Raw genomic sequence first — 19,453 nt, forward strand, 5'->3', positions numbered from 1 at the left:
CTAAGGAGCTGTTTAACAGCAACTAGATGATGTATGATGAGTGCTTTGACCATGTGCATATTATAAGTGCTCAGGATTATTGGAAGCCCTGTGTCAGTGCTGAGAAGGGCTGTCAGACCCGACAGGATGGGGGAAAGCAGCTGCTGTAAGACTGTACAAATACCCTGCTTCTGCAGGGTATGCACGGACACCCAGATGAAACGATTTTGGGTGTCAGTCATTTGGCTGAAAGAATTGTGGAGAGTTCTGCACAGAAGCTGCTGAGTTGGAAGAAGTCGCCATTTTTTTGTGCCTGCTCACCCCTAGGAGTGAAATGTGCTCTGGGAACCTGGTGTACCACCCATTGAAGTCAGTGGTCATGAGTCTTTCCATCGACTTCAGTGAGCCCTGGATCAGGCCCCGCATTCCTTTTAGGCAGTGCATTGTAAACTAGAAAAGTGCCAGGCCAGTGCTACTGTGGTGAGTGTTCTCAACTGCTTGGTGCCTCTGATTTCCCCTCTCCTTACCTTGGACAGAATCAGCTACATCCACCTCATGGCTCATTTTCGGATGCACACGCAGATAAAAAGTCAGACGGCTGCGCTCATTAGTGGCTTCAGGTCGATAATTAAGCCTGAATGGATTCGGATGTTTTCTGCACCTGAGTTACAGCGGCTCATATCTGGTGACAATGCTGAAATTGACCTCGAGGACTTAAAGTAAGTGAGCAATTCAGTCACCTGGTTCTACTATCCAACAGGCCAGTTATGCAGTTAGATAGCAATGTTATTCTGAGGTTTGGTGCATGGAAATTAACTCCATTCCAGCCTTTTATTAACTTCTTCAAATTAAAAGGTAAGGGACAAACTGGATGTCATTTCAGACGAGACTGGAGGAAGTACTAGCAAATAGAGCAAGGGAAGAGTCTTTCCCGGGAGCCAGTACAGGACCGTAAGATTAGAGGGACTTTCATTCTACCCTCTCCGATGCTTTTGAAGAAGTTTGCAATAAAGGGTGGATGTAGGTTTCAGGGAACATGAGCAATTCAAGCCCCTTTTGTGATTAAGCTGTGGATTTAAGCTCTGTCTACAGTGCGATGCAGCCATTCAATAAGCAGGAAGCTGTGAGCTGTCTGCTGTAGTGATGTGTAAGCATGTTGCACTCTGTCCTTCCTCAGGAAACATACTGTATACTATGGTGGCTTCCATGGGAGTCACAGGGTCATTATCTGGCTCTGGGACATCCTAGCCAATGACTTCAGCCCCGAGGAGAGAGCGATGTTTCTAAAGGTAAATGTCTCCTAGCTCCGCTCCTGATAGAATGCACCCGACCTGTCGCCTTGCGGGGCGGGTGCTGGTCATCTTTCCATTATCATCTGGACAAGCAAAACTGCTCTTTGCACTCATAAACCCCTTCCCCTGAAGCCTTGTCTACACTACCTCGGTAAGTCAACTTAAGTTATGCCACTCCAGTTATGTGAATAGAGACGCTCTCTTGTCGATTTCCTGTACTCCTCATTAGACCCCCTATATCGACACCCACTGCATCGATTGCAGGCCATCTACCGGTAAGTGTAGACATGGCCTGAGTGGCAGAAAGAACAATGAAAGACCTGAGCCCTGGAGTTCTGACACCCTCCTGTTCCCCACACTCCAGTGGAAGGAGGGTTCCTTTAAATGATTTTGTACTGAGGAGAGTATCCTGCTTGGTTATCGCCACTTGTCTCAGGGGAGGAACGACTGATGAGGAGCCGCTGTAACCTGCGGTGGGGAATGAATGCTGCAGACATCAACTCCCAGAGTAGCTTAAATGCAATTTATCATTAGAAAAGCCAGCTGAACGGTGCAGGGCAATGAGCGAACAGTTCCTTTAGAAGACACGTCTGGTTTTAGTTTCCAAGCCATGCTACTCTAATGATCAACGATTGCCAGTCTTTAATCAGGTCTCTTTTAGTTTGTTACCAGCTGCTCCCGGCCTCCACTTCTGGGCTTTGCCTACCTCAAGCCTCCTTTCTCCATTCGCTGCGTGGAAGTCTCAGATGATCAGGTACGCGGCCAGAATGGATCTGAATAGCACTTCTCCAAGCTTTATGCATTGGAGATCCCCTCCTGAGGCCTTTTACAGAGCTCCTCCCGTCCCTGCCCTGCTTCCACCCCTTCCCTGCATCAACTAGAAAGTTCCAGTGCGTAGAAAGTGTCCTTCAGACAGCGTTCAGGAGACGAGATGGAAACATACTCACTTTAGTGTGGTGCACTCAGCTCCCCCCATGCCCCTGTTGCCTGCCTGCAGATTAGTACCTCCCCTTGTGGTCTGCAGCCACGCTGGGTCACTTGACTTTGGTGCTCTCCTCCTGAGTCTTTGCTACTGTTGGGTTTTGTGTCCTCTGCAGGGTTAATCCCGGTTGAATTTTCACCAAGGAGAAGTTACCCCTTAGTGCTAGACGGGGCCCTGAGAGACAGGATTACTGGGTTCTGATTCCCCCTGCTTCTGCCACAGGCTTACTGTGTATTACCCTGTGTACCCTGCCTCAGTGTCTCCACTTCTACACCAGGGTAATGCCTCCCTCCTTCATGCTGTGACTCGCTGCACAGTGCTCTGCCAGAGGTAACCTGCCTCTCCCTCTGTTCTCAGGACACGGGTGACACGCTGGGCAGCGTGCTAAGGGGCTTCTTCACCATACGCAAGAAAGAGCCAGGCGGCCGGCTCCCCACCTCTTCTACTTGTTTTAACCTGCTCAAGCTTCCCAACTACAGCAAGAAGAGCATCTTGCGAGAGAAGCTGCGCTATGCCATCAGCATGAACACAGGCTTTGAGCTCTCGTAGCTGCTTTGGCACCTGGGATCGGCTCCAAGAGCCGCTAGCTGACGCCGGACACACGGCCCTTCGTGCAAAGCGGGTGGGTCGGCTCCAAGACAAATATATGCAAATGGTATTAGAGGCTCACAAGGAGAGCTCCCGGGCTAGGCAGCTGTGGGATCTGCCTAGGCTCTCCTGCAGCACTAGGGAAGTGCTGGGTCTCATCCAATACACTTGTCGTCATGTAAACTATTATTTAAAATCAAACCCAGGGAGAGCATTAAAGTAGCATTGAAAACCCCAGTCTGGATCCGGCAGACAGCGTGCTTGGGCTGTGAAGTGGAGTCCAAGCTAGCTGCTGTCGTGCGGGAGGTTTTTTTTCCCCTTTCCTAGGAGATGGCCGAACTCTTTCATTGGGTGGAGGCCATCCTAAGTAAGGCGCTGATGGAAATGTTACTGAAGTACTAGTAGGTTAGCTGGCAGTCTGCTGCATTGACTCTGACAGTTTCCTTAGCTCCTTCTCTCCGGTAAAGCTTTGCAGTGATGACGTCCTGAGGTCCTGTGCACGAGGCAAGGCCGGCGTGCTCATCTCCCGTGAAAACAAACTGCTTGCCCGAGTTTAGAAGCAACAGCCAACACTGGCAGAAAAATGAACCCTCCGCTCTCAAAGACCGTTTCAAAGTGCTGTAGAATAGGAGCTCAAAGAACAGACACAGAGGCTGGAATGCAGAGTCCAGTTGCACCTCTGCTGGCTCCTTGCCAATTCTGCGTGTTGGAGGAGAGGGAGGGACCGCTTTCTGCTTTTAAGCAAATTAGAACAAGGTTTAACTTTATTTTACTTTCATCTTACAAGTGACCAGGAAGCACAGTGGCACTTGTATAGTGTTCAACTCTGTCAGTGTCATTAAATGCATCTTCCATGTTCATCTTTAATGCTTGGAATGCATCAAGCTGCCAACAGCCCGTTTTAAAAGGCTTCCGCTGGGAAGTTTGCCTCTTGCTCAGAGATGTAAATTTCATATTTAAATTTACCGTCTCTCTCCCTTATGGAGGTCTCTTCTTTAGCCCGTTTGCAACCCAGACTTGGCCTCTCCAAAGCCCACTGAAGTTTGCTTGCCAAACTATTTATTTTTAATATTTTTGGCCTTATTTTATTAGCTTGTGCTCACCTGCTGCATTCAGCTTTTTAGCTGGTGGTTTTGAAGAGTCTTTTTCCGGAGGGAGGGAGGGAGTGTGTGTGTGTGTGTGTGTGTGTGAGAGAGAGAGAGAGAGAGAGATATTCCCACATGCTGGCCATTTCCACTTTTCTAATGACGAAATACAGACACTGTCCTGTCACACCTCGTTTAGGCCTGCTGCTTTGCACCTGTGCCATTTTACAGCCAGTGTGGATCCGGCCTCAGCCCAGCAGTTCTCCATGTTCCATCGAGAAAGGACGCTGCTTTCTCTCAGGTGTTCCCTGTGCTGCGTGGATTTCTGGAAAGCACAGTCTGCTCTAATGTTCAGGAACATAATTATTTTTATTTAACTTCTTCACTCTGCCTATTGCGACCCTCGTGCCGAGGCTGCCGGCTTCCCCCCTCACCTTCCTTTCCTCCTCTTAGCGTTTGAGGGGTGTGTGTGTTTGTGATTTTAACAAATCCTACTCTCTGCAATACCTAGGCGGATCCAACGAAAGCATCGCTGTGCGCATCACCCAGCAGCAGATGCTACAATGCAAGGCTACCTCATCTTCAGGATCTTTTCAATAGGTATGAATGGCAGGGAATTCAAACCCAGGCGTGTTTTGCCTAGCACAAATCTCGGCACCAGAATGGTCCCCAGGGTAATGGGCAGGTCCTCTTAGTCCTTGGTGGGAGACAGAAAGTAGAAAGACCAGAAAATGCTCCCAGCCGGAACCCCTCAAACAAGAGCATCCGAATGCCCGACATGTTTTCTGATCTCTCATTTTAATCGAGGTGAATTTCAAGGAAATAAGCCTTCTCTACTTGAGAACTATTGCTGGAAAATGCATCTCAAATCCTCCTGTGTTAGGGACTTTTTTCTGTGTGAACTCTATTCTGTAGGAATGGACTGATCTATTAAAGAAGGAAAAAATGTCTGCTAAGTTGAGTGAATACGGAGAACTTAGAGCAGTAAACACCGTTTTTGATTTTGTGTGTAAGTGATCGCTTAACACTTGTTAACCATCGTATAGACTGAAAGGCCATGATACTGACCTGTAACAGTTTATTGTAGCTTAAGATATGACGCAATGTCTTTTTTCTTAGATAAACACAGTGTCCAGATAGATCACAAGCCTGAAATTGTTTATTAAACAACAAATCTCTGCTCCCCTTTAAGTTTCCTTTAAAGTTTGGAAATATTGCACTATACAAGACACTAAATCTATAATTTTGTAGGTAGTGTATCAATTGTGATTGTGTAATAAACTACACACACCCTGATGGCTATATGGACGATAGCATTTCTCATAAGTAACTGATTTCTGAATGACTTGGAGAGGCTCTATTACATTTGTATTGAGTAGAAGGCTATGAACATGTGACGAGTCCTGCCCTGGATGTCTGTACTTTGCATGTATGTTCTGTGCGGGGAGGGAAAAGGGTTTTGCTATAGGAGATTGAGTTTATTTTTTCTATAGATGAGACTTGATGGTCCTGAGATCCTGGCACGTCCCATGTGTCAAAAATGCAGAAAGATATTAAATAAACCTGACATGTTGAATAATACCACTGGGGACTTTTCTTTCTTTGGGGGCAGACCTCTCTTATGTCAGAGCAATGCTCCAGCAAATATTCTTCTCTGCTTGAGGCAAAGACAGATGTTTTATAGACATGGGCACACTTGCAGTGAGATCTGATGCTGGTGGAGGTTGTGGGGGCAAGAGAGAGAAAGCACAGAGTCAAGGCATTGACTCCATTTTTCAGACTGGGTCAGAGGCAGAAGAATGCCCACGGTCACACAGGGAGTCTGTGGTTGCTGGGGCAGGTGACCCATTCAGATCATGTTCTGGTAGACATGAATGGAACCAGAGTGTTTTCAGAGGGCTTCAAGGTATGTAATTGTTCCCCCAACAGACTAGTTATCATGGGGAGTTGCCTGCAGCCTTCATGGGGCTTCAGGGTGCAGCGAACAACAGGGAATACTTGAAAGGTACCAATTGCTTTTACACTGCCTAATTCCTCTTGCCTGGCTCTGAACAGCCTCATTCTGAGAGAGAGAACAGCTGTGCCTCCTTTTGTACCATACGTTTAACTATACTAGGTTTCAGAGTAGCAGCCGTGTTAGTCTGTATCCGCAAAAAGAAAAGGAGGACTTGTGGCACCTCAGAGACTAACACATTTATTTGAGCTTTCGTGAGCTACAGCTCATGAAAGCTTCTGCTCAAATAAATGTGTTAGTCTCTAAGGTGTCACAAGTCCTCCTTTTCTTTTAACTGTACAAGTAGTTTGATGTATAATTTTTGGCCCACTAGGTGGCAGTGTATGAAAGCTACATAGCTTTTCATTTATGGACCTTACCAAGAGTCAGCAAGAGCTGTTCCAAGGCTCCTTTTCCCTTGCTCTTCACTGCCATGGTATGATACAGCACAAACCCCTTGGCTATTGCTAACTGCACTGCAGTCAGTCCTAAGCACTAAGCTAACCTGGCACACGGGAACACTTGTTCCATTTCGGGGGTGAGGCAGGGCAGAAATTGGAAAGAGGGCTGAGTCTGTGTGCAGATGGTATTGTTTTGACGTTATGGCATATGGCACAGTAAGAAGTTGCAAAAAGGACACCCACAGCAGATGCTCCAATAGTGTCAAAGGCAGAGAGCTGGCAAGAAACAGCCATGCCTTGAGCAAAACTATCGCTTGCCTGTCATTGCTGCGCAGGCCAGAGATCTGCAGGCCTGCGAGCACCAGCACCAACCCATGCTGCGTTTCATGCCTCATCGGCCACAATAACATGTGTTGATTGTGTGCCTTATTTGACTAACTTACCTTTGACTCTGCTCTGGCCCTCGTCACTCCAATAGCTGGGCACTTCACAAACTATTGATCCCCATGTAACAGGGAAACTGAGGCGCAGAGTTGAAGTGACTTGCCTAAGGTTACACAGTGAGTCTCTGGCAGTGCCAGGAACTGAACTGATCCCAGTGCCCCTGACTCCAACTCCGCAGCTGCTGTGTACAACCATCCTTCCTCTCTTTAAAAAATCCCCAACCGCTTTATAAACTCATGACCCTCCGCTGAAACAGCAGCTGGCTAAGTGGCCCAGCAGCACTTCAGCACAGGTTAGTACAGGCAGTGAGGAATACTGTAAGTAATTGAAACATCCAGAGGGACAGTGGTCAATGGAATGGATATCCACCGTGGCTACTGGCCAAGACAGTGGGGTTAATGCCTGGACTGTTACAAATCAGACCATTGGATTTTTAATGACCACAAGCGGTAAAGAACAGCCTCCACTGCGCCTGGCCGTTCAGACAAATTCGGACGGGAAACCAGGCTGGCTAACCATGGGCACAGCTTCTCGAGGGCTGTGGTGGAGTTTCCATCACTGGATATTTGTAAATGAAGATTGGATGTTTTTCCTAGATGGTCCGCTCTAGTTCAACCCCAGCTGCTGGACTTCAAGCAGGAATCCACGCAGGGAGGCCATAGGACTTCCCTGAATAACGCAGGAAGTTGGACTCGATCACAGTGGTCCCTTCTGGCCTTAAAAATCTATGGACAGACCTTTTTGTAAAATGTTCCCTGTCACTCAGAAGGGTGGAAGCCACATATCCCTGTTCTAGCACCCAAACACATCCAAGATGAAATGGGCACCTCCTCCATTGCTGTACAAGTGTGTGTGTGTTGGGGGGGGAGGGGTGCGGTGACTAAAAGACCCTGGGATGTGGCCTCCATGGATCTACTCCTGTGAGTCCCACCCTTTTTTGGGGGGGGGCGGGGAGCAGGGGGGCTTGGACTTTGGGCAGTGTCCAGGGGGCCCCCATGTGCTGACTACCTTTTCCTCTCTCTTGTTTTTCTTCTCCATTCTTCCCCTCCCCCCCCCCCCAATTTTTGCTTCCTGTTCCCTTTCTGTTGCTCCCCCCACTCCCTGGTAGGCTACATGCTGCTTGGCATTGGGGCATCAACTGTTGGCTCAGGGATGTGCTCTCAGAGCTGAGCTTTGCTGGGGAAGCGGATGCACGAGGCGTGGCCCAGCAACCTACTCCCTGCGCTGGTAGCCCTGGGTGCGAGAGTTGCTGCCATGGCTGATTTCCAGCTAGCATGGGTCAAAAAGCACAATTTCCATGCTGTGAAATTCCAACACTTTGTAACGTTATCTCGTCCCACACTGGGACACAAAATCCGAACTTTGAAATTTCCCACAAAACTAAATTTCAGCAGAAGTTGAGTTTTGGAAATATCGAAAGGACTTTGTTGGAGTGCTGCGTTTTAATGTTTTGACTTCTATCTGTATATTATCTGCCTTATAAAATCAAAACACCACAGTGCTTGGACTGAGTCTAAGGGAAATGTTTCAATGGTATTTTGTCGACAAAAGGGACAAGCTGTACATTTGCCATGAAATATTTCCATTTTATGGAATCAGCATATTGTTCAGTTGGAAAATTTTCAGCCAGCTGTAGTTCCAGTTGCCCCATTAGGGCATTCCTGCCATGGGGGCAGGGAGGGAAGGCAAGCTGCAAAGAGCTATCCAGATTAACATCTGTGCAGTGGGGAGTGAAGGTGGATCCAGGGTGATGCAGCTTTCCCCTCCCCATACACTGCTAGTCTCTTCTGTCCTGAGCCTCCCATGGACTAGTCTGATGCTCCCGCTTAGCCCATAGATCAGAAATCCCCATGCCATTTTCCTTAGCCTAATTTTTCAGGATTCTGGTGGGTCTCATGGGACAGACTTACTCTGCTGTGTTTGTATTTTCCTTGCTGCGTATAGTGCTCAGCCTGTTGTACTGAATGACAGCCAAACGTGCACTCAGAATATGAAGTTGGTTAGGAGGTATTTAAAGTTAAGGTGGCTCTGTAGTATCCAGCCTACAGCTTGGTTATTCTGCCCTATGTGGCCCCATCCTGTGTCTCTCAGCTTCCTCATTGCTCTTCGTGGCCAGCTCCTTGCTGCATTGAAGCCTAGCCATGTAATCCCCTGCAACTTAATTTTAGGTTTGCTCACTTTGTCCAGGAATGTAATTATGACTTTTGAATTATATTAGCAGCTTGCATGGAGTAATTAATTAGTCAGATTTATAAGGCGCTTGATTCATAATGATATATGGCCCTGCTTGGGTAAGTGGCACCTCAAATTGGCTGTAAAAATCTTATTTCTAAGGTCAAGTTTTTACTGCAGGGGATTTATAAAGCTATGAGCCTTTGCTCTTATGAGCTATTTGTACTTAGGTTAGCTCAGCTACCATTGAATGTCTGTGCACATTCAGCTATTGCCTACAGCAGCTGCCAGATGCCCGTTACAGACGGACACAAGGTGTGTTGGCTTTGAGCTAATTTTGCATGAATGATTTGGTCTGGGTCATCACCTCAAATCAATGAGGTCCAGGAAGAGAGGTCGGAACACTTTGGTTTCCTTCCTGGTTGACTGGGCTAGTGCAGGAGAAGCCAAGCAGCAAAGGATGTCAGCTCTTCCTTCTGTTCATCACTACAATTATTCCCTCCAGCAGAGAACCTTTACAACAGCTGCCTAAGCTAAAATCCCCAACTGCTCCTGCTCTGTTCTAGGCATTTCATGGCTTCCTGCTCCCAAGGTAGAGGAACAAAATCTCCAAACAGGGTGGTGTGTCCTTTGTCTGAACAATAAAACACTGCATAGGTGGGTGGCCTGAGCCCTTGCTCACTGGCCCCAGTGCTAATCCTGCAACTCTAGCTGCTGCTCCGGGAGCTATGCTAAGCCAGGCCATGCGAGGTGCTATGCACGTAGGTGGATCTCTTCCCACCAGGTCGCTGCCAACCTGCGGGTGCTGTTGGTAGTGCGTGTTCCTTTGCTGGGAGCAGGTTGGGGTGAAGGTGCATTTGTTTTACTTTCATTTGGCTGAGTGGGGTGTTGCCCCCTATGGCAAGACTACCCAGGCTTTGGAGCACCGTTGGTGCGAGGCACCCCAAGACTCATGTGCCGGGAGCAGGGACGTACACGGGATCCCAGCAGCAAAGAATGATTCCAGGTAAGTAACTCACTCCGCTTGTCCAGAACACACCCTGTTAAGGTGAGACTTGAGAGGCTTGTTTTGGATGCAAGTGGGGCTCAGATCTCTGGTAGCACACTTCTCTTTCTGCTCTGCACCTCTCAGAGGGAAGTGACTTGGATAAACTTACGTATGACTTGGCAAAATGAATGTTTTGTGTTGTTTCTGCAAGAGCAGCAGTCGGCTTTGCTGCTTACACCTTGTGGAGGTAATAGGAGCAGTTGAGTTATAGTTAAACTTATTTAATTTTACAGCTCCTACAGTGTTAACAGATGTACAAGCGTCTGATCCAATCATGCAGCAAGAGATTTTGGGGGCAAGCCTTCCAGTTTTGTCAGTATGGCAGCGCAAAGAAGCCATAAATTTTACAAACAAGAATAAACGATCCTTAGCAACATATGTCTATGCTGACAGTTCCAAGGTAATCATAAATAAAGAAACCCTGCTAGGCAACAGTGTATTTGGGCTCTGCAGACAGTCAGTGTGGGCCAAGCATCTGCTATCCTCCCCCTTAATCCTATCACATTAATGAGGTGTAGGAATGAGCCTGCCTCCCATCTGTGTATGGGCTGGGTGGGGACAGAGGGCTTTGAAAACAATCTTGACCTAAATCAGGGTGCAGTGGCTTTAAAACCCTTCCATTTCCTTTTTAATGAGCTAAATCCATTCCCCACAGAACTGGCCCTTGGTAAGCCTCCATTCTTTTAGTGTAAGCTCCTCCCTGACTTCTTAGCAGATGCCAATTCACCCAAGCTGGAGGTTGTCCCTGCCTGAGATAAGTGCAAAGACCCTCCTAGCAGCTCATACTTCTGGGAGAACAGGAGGACTTGTGGCACCTTAGAGACTAACAAATTTATTTGAGCATGAGCTTTCGTGAGCTACAGCTCACTTCATCGGATGCCATATCCGCAAAAAGAACAGGAGGACTTGTGGCACCTTAGAGACTAACCAATTTATTTGAGCATAAGCTTGAGCTGTAGCTCACAAAAGCTTATGCTCAAATAAATTGGTTAGTCTCTAAGGTGCCACAAGTACTCCTTTTCTTTTTGCGAATACAGACTAACATGGCTGCTACTCTGACTTCTGGGAGAGTTAATGCTCTCAGCTCACCCCTACTGATAACATGCATGGCAGAGTGGGTCCAGCCCTGTAGAGGGGGTAGGGCAGGGGGAGCACTTTGCCTGGCTAAATCCATTCAGAGGGCTTGATCAAAAGCCCATCAATCCTTCCATTGCTTTCAGTAGGTACTGGATCAGGTCCTTGGGCTGTTGGATCTTTTAGATAAATAGTAGTGGCTTCCAGCAAAATATTTTTTTGTAATAATCTACTTCAGCCATGGGGCACTGACCAGAGCCCTTAATCAGCCAAATGCCTTTGGGGTGAGGGTGGGGATAATACACCTTGCCAGGTGTGCTACAAGGGACTAACTGTGGCCTTCACCCAGCTGCTGTCCCCTAAACAAAGATTTGGAAGCTAGTGTGGCTCTCAGCTGCTCCTTCCCCAAGGAGTCGGACTTGTGCATTCAGCACTAAATTCAGGTCTAGGCTAATCAGGGGCACTTATATTTAAATAACAGAGCTTGGCCCAGACAGCAAGCTCCCTCTGCTCCACCTATATAAAAACAACTTAGGCAGAATATGTTAAGAGGGGAAAACAAGTAGAAGTTATTTGACTTGGCGCTAATACACGTAATCTGCACCTCTTGTTAAACTGTAAAAGCTATATTCATTTCTCTCTGCAATCAAAATGCGAGCTTTGGTCCAGAGATGCCGGAGAAAGACTCTTCCCCTAGCTGGGGTGGGGGGGAATGCCATAAATCCATCCTGGAGCTGATTTATGTAGCATTCATGAAGAATTTATTATTCAAAGAATTTTATTCAATTAAACTTGAAAAGCCTCTGGATTCTTAAAGGTTCAACAGTGATAACTGAGACAGAGCTCTCATAAAACTCAATGGCCTGCCCAAAGCCGGCATTGAGAAAATGCCTGATGTGACATTGCAGCTGAACGCACGGGCTAGGGCAGGAGCGTTTGTCATCAGGATGTGTTGCAGGCTAAGGTTTAGAAAATTACACTGTGAAAAATGTGCATTAACAATAGCTATGAAATAGCAGTTAAAGAAAAAGTTGAATGACCCAGCACTACATTAGTTGATGGGTATTCTTCATCTTAACCCTGCTCTGATTAAAAAGTTAGCACAAACGCAAGACAGGATTTTTTATAGATCGTTTAAGATTGTTTCCAATTAAATACTGAACTGTAAAAGTGGCCTGACATAAGGACAAATCCCCTCCCACAGAGCTGGAGCAATTATAACTCTTCAATTCCTTGAGCTATTTGTATAGCACAATCATCCTACAGAGATTAGATGTTTTCTTTACAGATCTAGATTTTTGAATTCTTTTGTTTGTTAACTTGGTATCAACCTTGGACGTTTGCGCCTTTCAAGAAATGCTCTTCCAAATCATATCCATGCAGTAGAAGGATTGTAATTGCATGTATAAACCTTAATGGACACCTGGACACCTTAATGGACAGTTTCATAAAACATGTTTACCAAGGGGTTTACCCATTAATTAGCTGTACTGTGCTGTTCTCCTAGTCTTCAAGGCGTCAGCCCAGCTGGAAAAGCTTTCTGACAGCTATTCTGAGAACCTTGCATTTCAGTTAGCCGACTTCTTTAGTTCACCTGAAGATGCTTCAGGCTTTTCTATCAGGGGCTTAGGTGATTCCTTTTCTCATTTCATTTTTAAACATTTCACCAAACTCAGGTAAAGGGGAAATTATGCTACAGTTTTTGAGTGTTTCCAGGTAAAGGAATGGTCAGTTAAAAATGCCACAGCAGACTAGGATATGTCTTTCAGATGAGAGGTAAAATAAATGTATATTTAAATACCCTGAGCAGGCTCCTTGTCCAAGGAACGACTGCCTTCATGTGTAAGCACTGTGCATTCTTTAGTTCACCCTGCCAAAGCTTTTAGGCCTCTGTCCTGAAAATACTTAGTATGTGCTTAACTTTACTAGTGTGAACAGCCCCACTGGAATCAGTGGGGCTGCTCATGGTAGTAAGTTAAATATGTGCACATATGTTTGTGGGAATGGGGCCTTAGTTGGGAATAAGCTGTCTGTTTTTGGATGTCATCCGCCAATCTTCAGTAAGTTAAGACTCAGACTGACTACAAAGCTAGTCTTGCCTACATTTGAACTGCAGGACTTGGCCCTTAGTCCTGTTTAATCCCTTTTCCTTGCCCAAAGCCATTCATGGCTGTGGAGGTACTGGAGTTGTCAGAAGCAAGGGATTCGTCACAGATGCATTAGGGCAGGCAAAGAGTGCCAGATAGTTCTTAGCACTTTCCTGTAAATCTACAAAGTGCTTCCTCCAGCTCCAGCCAGAACTGATGGATTGAAGGCAACTTAAAAGGGAAAAGTAGGCAGGGGTTGGTAGTAAAGTGAGACAGTTTAAAGCCCTTTGGTGTAAGTAAATCACATTTATTTTTCAGAGCTTCTGGACTGGGCTCCTGAATCTGTGCACGCTTCCTGTTTCTGTTAAGTACTCTAAACCTTTACAAGCAGATAAATGCTTTTTCTCTCTTCCTTTTATCAGAGAGCTTTCAATCACACCTGCCACTGCTCTGAGCATTACACTGTGTTTGTAAAGATGGTATAGTTTTTCTGAAGCTTTTGAAGCCTATGAGCTCACACCCCAGCCTGAGTCAAACACAATGTGAAGCAGTTTCGAAAACAATTCAGAATCTGACGCCTTGATCTGGAAGCTAGCTCAAAGATGGTGAGTTTTACAGAATGGCTGCATGTTTTCTACAGTGTTATAAACAAGTTCTTGAATGATTTTATTGGGGGGAATTGGTGGCAATTCACATTTTGAATTCTCCTCTCCGTCTTGCCTGCAGAATGAAAACTTGGCTGGATTTAGCTTTTCATGATCTAGAAAGTATAGTCTCATCTCCAATTTATGTTTCACTTTTTGTATATATTTTCTCTTTCTTCCCTTCCTTCATTGCAGCATAACGTGCCAAAATGAAGAGAAAATCACTAAGTCTGGAAAGCAAGGAGAGAAAGTAGTTAAGAAATGTACGTTTATCATCAGATATGCTTGTATCTAGTGCTACATACATCTATTAAAAAAAAAAGAGCGTACTGAATTACAGCACTGGGAGCTGCAGGTAAAACAAAGCAACAGGAGACCGAGAAAACAGAAATGATCCCCAAAATGGCATTCAAATGATGGTTCCCACAGGAGCCCAGTTAAAACGTAGACAAGTTAAAATCTTAACCTGAAGTGAGAGCTTCTCTGGGGTACCCCTGCTGTTCTCCCCTTGAATATTAAAGGAAACCACAACGTACAGTCTCTGAAGCCTTTATGGCAATTAAGAATGACAGAATCTGTTTTACCTGTTCAAGTATTTGGCCACATTTGCATCTGCCTCTCCTGCTTGTACTAAAGGAACAACGCTAAAAAGGAGAGTGAATAACAATTTCATGTTATGTTTAATCTATTATTCTGAATACACAGCTTCATAATAGATGGGTCTTTGAGGTTTGGAGATGCTCAAAACCTTGAGTGGTCACAGTACAGCCTCAGTATTAATTTCCAGTTTAATCCCTTCTGTACTGGAATTATAGTCTAAAAATTAACTCTGACCATAAAATGCAGGGATTGCTATATGCTTTAACCAATCAATGAAAAACAGTGCTTCAGCACGGATTTTGCTTCTGTATAGAATGTAGAAGAGAGAGAGAACCTGTTATGTGAACAAGCATCACTATCGATGGTAGCAGTGTGTAAGAATAATTATTTTCTGTGACTATACACCGCTAAACTCATTATTCCCCTACAGTACTGGACTCACTCTTTTGGCTTTCTACAGCTCTTATGTTGATATGCATGTTTTACACTAATTGCTTTTTAACAAGAGGCCATAAGATTTTTTCTTTTTTTTTTTGCAGCCGAGATCATGTTGTTCAGTTATAAAAGTCTGTATATGCTATCTTACAGAATAAATTGCCTGTTGCTCCCACAGGATCCAGTACAGCTGACTCCAAAGGCTGAAGCCAGCTTTTTTGCTGTGATAGCATCAAAAAAGCTACAGGAGAGCTCTTTAATTAAACAAATCTTTATCTCAAGTTTTGCTGCAATTCTAACAGCATTTGCCTTAAGATCAATCGCATCAGATACAGTTTTAAATGGCTCGGAAGCTGCAGCAACTACCAGGGCTCAGAAGGCCTTTTCCCTCAGCCTTATTCTTATACTTACCACCTCTCTGCTCTTCGGCAGACCGCTCTGGAGAAATGAAGAGCAGAACTACTTTTACCTCCAGACTGAAACAACATTAAAAACGCATAAGTGCCTTGTATCAGAAGCCACATACAGCCACCCAGCTGCACAGAACTTAAACATACGACATTGTACACAAAATAAAGCCCTACTGGACACTCACAGAAGCTATAATATACATCTGAATGGGACATTTCTGCTGGACATTTAAATTCAGTTGCAGATGGAGACAGAGGAGGGTTAGCTCAATCTCTTCCAGCCCTACAGCCTTCCTGTATTTGTACAAACACTAGAAGAGAACAGCATGTGGTGGACCGACCTCAAGAACTACCCAATGTTTAATATCAATTAACAGTGGGTTTCTGATTAAGTCTTCAATCAAATACCTAGCAAAGAGTTTCAGTTCAGTAAAAAGTATGAGCCAATACCTACAGGCAAAATGAAAGCAGTGAGAGGTGGAAGTTGGTCTGAGTATTTATCAATCCACTGCTCCAGCTCCAGCACTGGCTTTTCACTAAATGATGTTCGTTCTACAGGGGGAAAGAGGAAACAAATAAATCCATCCACAAAATGGATCTTGCATTTTACATCTGTCATACTAAGTACTCATTAGAGATGTGTAAAAAATTTACACTTGTCTCCCACAGATTCCCTCTTCTACAGCAAACGCTCACAGAAGTGCACAAGTAGTATCACTAAATAAACAACTTGACCTACAACGAGGGCATTTTTTTAAAGATACAGAGCTATTATCTCTGTAGGGAAAATGATTTGAGGATTACTTAAGTGAGCCTCCCTGGCCGAGGAGAGAGGAGTTGCAATGTTGGAACCAACGTCCTGCAGCATACACTGGACCTAAGGACGGTAATAGGTAGAGAAAAATGAAAGTATGCATTACAATCAAAGCATAGACAATGAAATTACACTTGCAGACATGACATTTGACACTCCAATAAGACATTCTAGAGGCAGTGTGGTATGGATCCTCAGAGCCTTTAATCAGGTGACATTGACCACTTCTGCAGTGTGATGCTAATTAGTAAATGCCAAATGTACCCTCCGCATGAGCTGTTTTCCACTGTGATACACAGTTCTTTTGATCTCGGGCAGCTTGGCTTAGTATTTATGTTCTCTTGGTTTCAATTTGAGAATGCATAACAACAAGGCTTAATCTGTGCCCAAGATGGTGCATAATAATGAAGATGAACCATCTCAATCTCACACACACATGTTCAACTGGTTTCCTTTTCAGTACAGATAGAAAGAAGCATCTTGTTTCTTCAGGTAACCAAGAGATTTTCAAGTCTGCCTAAAGGATTTATGCAAAATTCCCACTGAATGCAATGGGACCTACAAGCCTAAATCTCCTAGGTGGCTTTAAAATTTTAAACCAAGAGTTTAAGAACTCAGCATTCTAATAATACAGATTTAATAGTCATGTTAGACATAGAGCATGTAGTTACTACTCACTTTGTGAAGTTTTTCGACAAATGTGTGGCCACTTTCCTGGCTTAATTCACTAGCAACCCTAGATTAAGATGAAGCAGAGAGTTAGCTCTAGAACAGAGGAGATTTGTTTGGCACATATAGCATATATTTATGGCTCATTGTACACTCAATATTACATGCACAGGTTCACAAGGAGCATTGCTTTGCAACATGGAACAAAGTAGGACTCACAACACCTAAAAAGAAAACACCAATTCAGAAGCATATCTGCATGACTATCTGCTGCTTTCTGAATTTTGTCCATATAAATCAGGAGGTACAAATGAAGTATGTTTCTTCCTATACTCAGGAACTGCAGAGTGTGGACACAGCTGATCCACTAGCAAGTTTTTATTGATCAAGAAGCAAATTCTCTTAAACAAAGAGAGAGATGAGACTGAATGAATATTATGGTTGGGCACACTTTTTTTTGCCAATGTAACTCTCCAGTGAATTTGACTCAGGATGTATTTACAACTTCTCCCACAGGCTGACAATATATCCACCTTCTCCCTTTAAAAAGAAAACAACCCCAAGAACACCAAGAATAAAGAGTGTACATACTCCCATCAGAACAGACTTCTCAAGCTTTGCTGCATCTTGTTCTATGTCTGCAGTGTTCATGACGGTCAGGTATCAGCTTATCAAGGTAAGTAAAGACGACAAACTTTTTGGCACTGTGTCTTCAGATAAGAGCTTTAGCAATACCCCAGTAAACAAAAATCAAAGATAGAATTCACAGTTTTGTTACCCAATAGCAGAACTCAATTCATCTGTTGTTCCCAAAGCTTCAAAGACCTGATCATCTTTAGATCGCCTCTCCCCAGTGTATGTGCTGGAAAACCCTTTAAAAACAATCAATAGCAACAAGAGGAAAAGGGATTGGAACAGACAAAGCTGCAAATTTTACAGTATGAAAACTCACTGCAGTCTGTGCTAGGTTGACACCCAGGTAGCAGCAGCCTTCGATTTATAAGACCCTAAATCTCCAGGGCCTCTACCACTGAACAGGTGTCAGCTGATTGCTTCTGTGACACAACCAGTGATGGACCCCCACCGAATATGAGTTTCTTCCTGTCTGGTGACGGTGTCACAGACCAACAAAGCAACGTGCCAAAGACTTTTTCCAGCTAACCCATGGGCCTGTGTCTTACTTTAATTAAGACACCATGACCTCCCCTGGCTCCCCTTGCAAATGTAGGAACAGCCCAGCACGCACAGGACAGTCAAAGTTTCACTGAAGGTGTAGAGTCAAGATTTTTTTTTAAACACAAATTGTGCTGGGCACTTAGAGGGCACATGGAAGAGGAAAACAACCATTTAATTTCTGTAGGAACTACAGACAGTCCAAGAAGCTCTCCCTGTGGTGATTTAGAATCGTCAGATGACTTTCTAGCAAATAGCATGTCAGAGCACCTGGGGGCTTATCTGCTGTATTAGACAAGCATTCATTACAACCTGACATGAATTAAATTGGCTAGTACATTAAAATTAATTCAGAACTATGTTTTGGGAATATAAAATGCTATGTAATGGCCTTTGTTGTTTGTTAAATTTTTACCCCGCCATGATGATATTGTGGCTTCTAGGTTTTAAGTGCAGCCCAGACCCTACCTTTGTCTCCTGTTTTTGTGTAAATCTTTGGAACGCGGGTTGTCTTGGGTTTGATTTCCAGGCTAGACACAAAATGGAACCGTTATGAGTTTAGCCGAAATGACTTTTTAACATGCAGTTGTTGGCAAGCTGACGACTCTATTTATAGAGAGGGACCCGCACGGCTGTATCTGCTGGTAAGGCCAGGCTCTCCAAGCACTGCCCCGGTTACTGCCCCATCTCCCCCTTTCCTCGTAGCAGAGAGCACGGGAAGACAACTGGGGCCCAAGGGCGAGTTCTGCTTTGGACCGCTAGCGGGGACACCCCGGTTCACGCTGCCATGGGCCGGTTCAGGGCAGGGGGATCCTAAGAAGTGTCGTGTTTTTCTTTCATATGAACTATTGTGTCAGACACAGGAGCGACCTCAGAGCTGGGGCGGCGTCGGGGGGAGCGGGGGGAAGCAGCCTAGGCACGGTGGGGGTGGGAGAAGCTCGGCGCAGCCCCAGGGGGCGGCCCAGGCCCTGCGGGGGGTGGGGGAAAAGCTCGGCCCAGGCCCCGGGGCGGGGGGGAGAAACTCGGCGCTGCCCCAGGGGCGGCCCAGGGCTGAGGGGCGGGGGGAATGGGGGGGGGAAGAAGCTCGGCGCAGCCCCGGGGGGGTGGGGGAGAAGCTCGGCGCTGCCCCAGGGGCGGCCCAGGGCTGAGGGGCGGGGGGAATGGGGGGGGGGAAGAAGCTCGGCGCAGCCCCGGGGGGGTGGGGGAGAAGCTCGGCGCAGCCCCACCCGGAGCGGGGAGGGTGCGAGCCGGGGCCTGTCTCCGGCTCCCCCAGCGCCCCGCCCCGCTCACCTGGCCGGCTCGCCCTGCTGACTGTGGCCCCGAGCCCGCGGCCAGGCCCGGAGCGGGCTGCACAGCGCCAGCCGGCGGCAGCCTCGGCCCAGCGCCGCCGCCATGGGGCTGCCGCGACCCCTCCTCGGCCTCCGTGCCCCGAGCTCTGACCCGGCCTAGCCGACCCCCGCTCCCTCTGACCCCTCTCGGCCGCCGTGGCCGCGCCAGGCGCTGTCACCCGACTCGCGCAGCACCCGACCCGGCCCGCTCCCCATTGGTCCGACAGGAATCTCG

At 46.2% G+C, this 19,453-nt stretch overlaps 2 protein-coding genes across 6 annotated transcripts in view; one reads left to right on the forward strand and one right to left on the reverse strand.

Moving 5' to 3' along the window:
* The window catches only part of UBE3B (ubiquitin protein ligase E3B), a 36,132-nt gene extending 30,625 nt beyond the window's left edge, over positions 1–5,507 (forward strand). For all 4 annotated transcript variants that reach the window (XM_077834677.1, XM_077834678.1, XM_077834680.1 and 1 more), the window contains 4 exons: positions 516–698; positions 1,157–1,268; positions 1,933–2,025; positions 2,611–5,507. In XM_077834677.1, coding sequence (XP_077690803.1) covers positions 516–698; positions 1,157–1,268; positions 1,933–2,025; positions 2,611–2,802 — 580 coding nt within the window. In that variant the 3' untranslated portion in view covers positions 2,803–5,507. The remainder of the gene's footprint in view (positions 1–515; positions 699–1,156; positions 1,269–1,932; positions 2,026–2,610) is intronic.
* Positions 5,508–13,787: 8,280 nt separating this feature from the next.
* MMAB (metabolism of cobalamin associated B) lies at positions 13,788–19,390 on the reverse strand. 2 transcript variants are annotated; one of them, XM_077835016.1, is made up of 9 exons: positions 19,181–19,384; positions 18,359–18,420; positions 17,496–17,589; positions 16,727–16,784; positions 16,039–16,111; positions 15,689–15,786; positions 15,236–15,300; positions 14,374–14,433; positions 13,788–14,019 (listed from the first exon to the last, which is right to left on the reverse strand). In XM_077835016.1, exons 1-9 carry the CDS (start codon positions 19,282–19,284, stop codon positions 13,932–13,934), a joined length of 702 nt encoding a protein of 233 aa, XP_077691142.1. In that variant the 5' UTR covers positions 19,285–19,384; the 3' UTR covers positions 13,788–13,931. The 2 variants fall into 2 exon arrangements, with proteins under 2 accessions (XP_077691142.1, XP_077691143.1); XM_077835017.1 differs by lacking the exon at positions 14,374–14,433 and having other exon boundaries at positions 19,181–19,390.
* Between the last annotated feature and the right edge of the window lie 63 nt (positions 19,391–19,453).

This window comes from Eretmochelys imbricata, chromosome 15 (assembly GCF_965152235.1).
Source record: "Eretmochelys imbricata isolate rEreImb1 chromosome 15, rEreImb1.hap1, whole genome shotgun sequence".
Classification (NCBI taxonomy): domain Eukaryota; kingdom Metazoa; phylum Chordata; order Testudines; family Cheloniidae; genus Eretmochelys; species Eretmochelys imbricata.

Bases quoted from the DNA above. Each gene is read 5' to 3' on its own strand.
- MMAB (XM_077835016.1), bottom strand. From the start codon at position 19,284: ATGGCGGCGGCGCTGGGCCGAGGCTGCCGCCGGCTGGCGCTGTGCAGC. The intron at 15,301-15,688 runs GTAGGTATTGGC...ATGTTGTTTCAG, and splicing joins TCACTGCTTTCATTTTGCCT to TCTGGAGGTAAAAGTAGTTC. The intron at 14,020-14,373 runs GTAAAACAGATT...CTTGCTTTCCAG, and splicing joins GTGGCCAAATACTTGAACAG to ACTTAGTGATTTTCTCTTCA.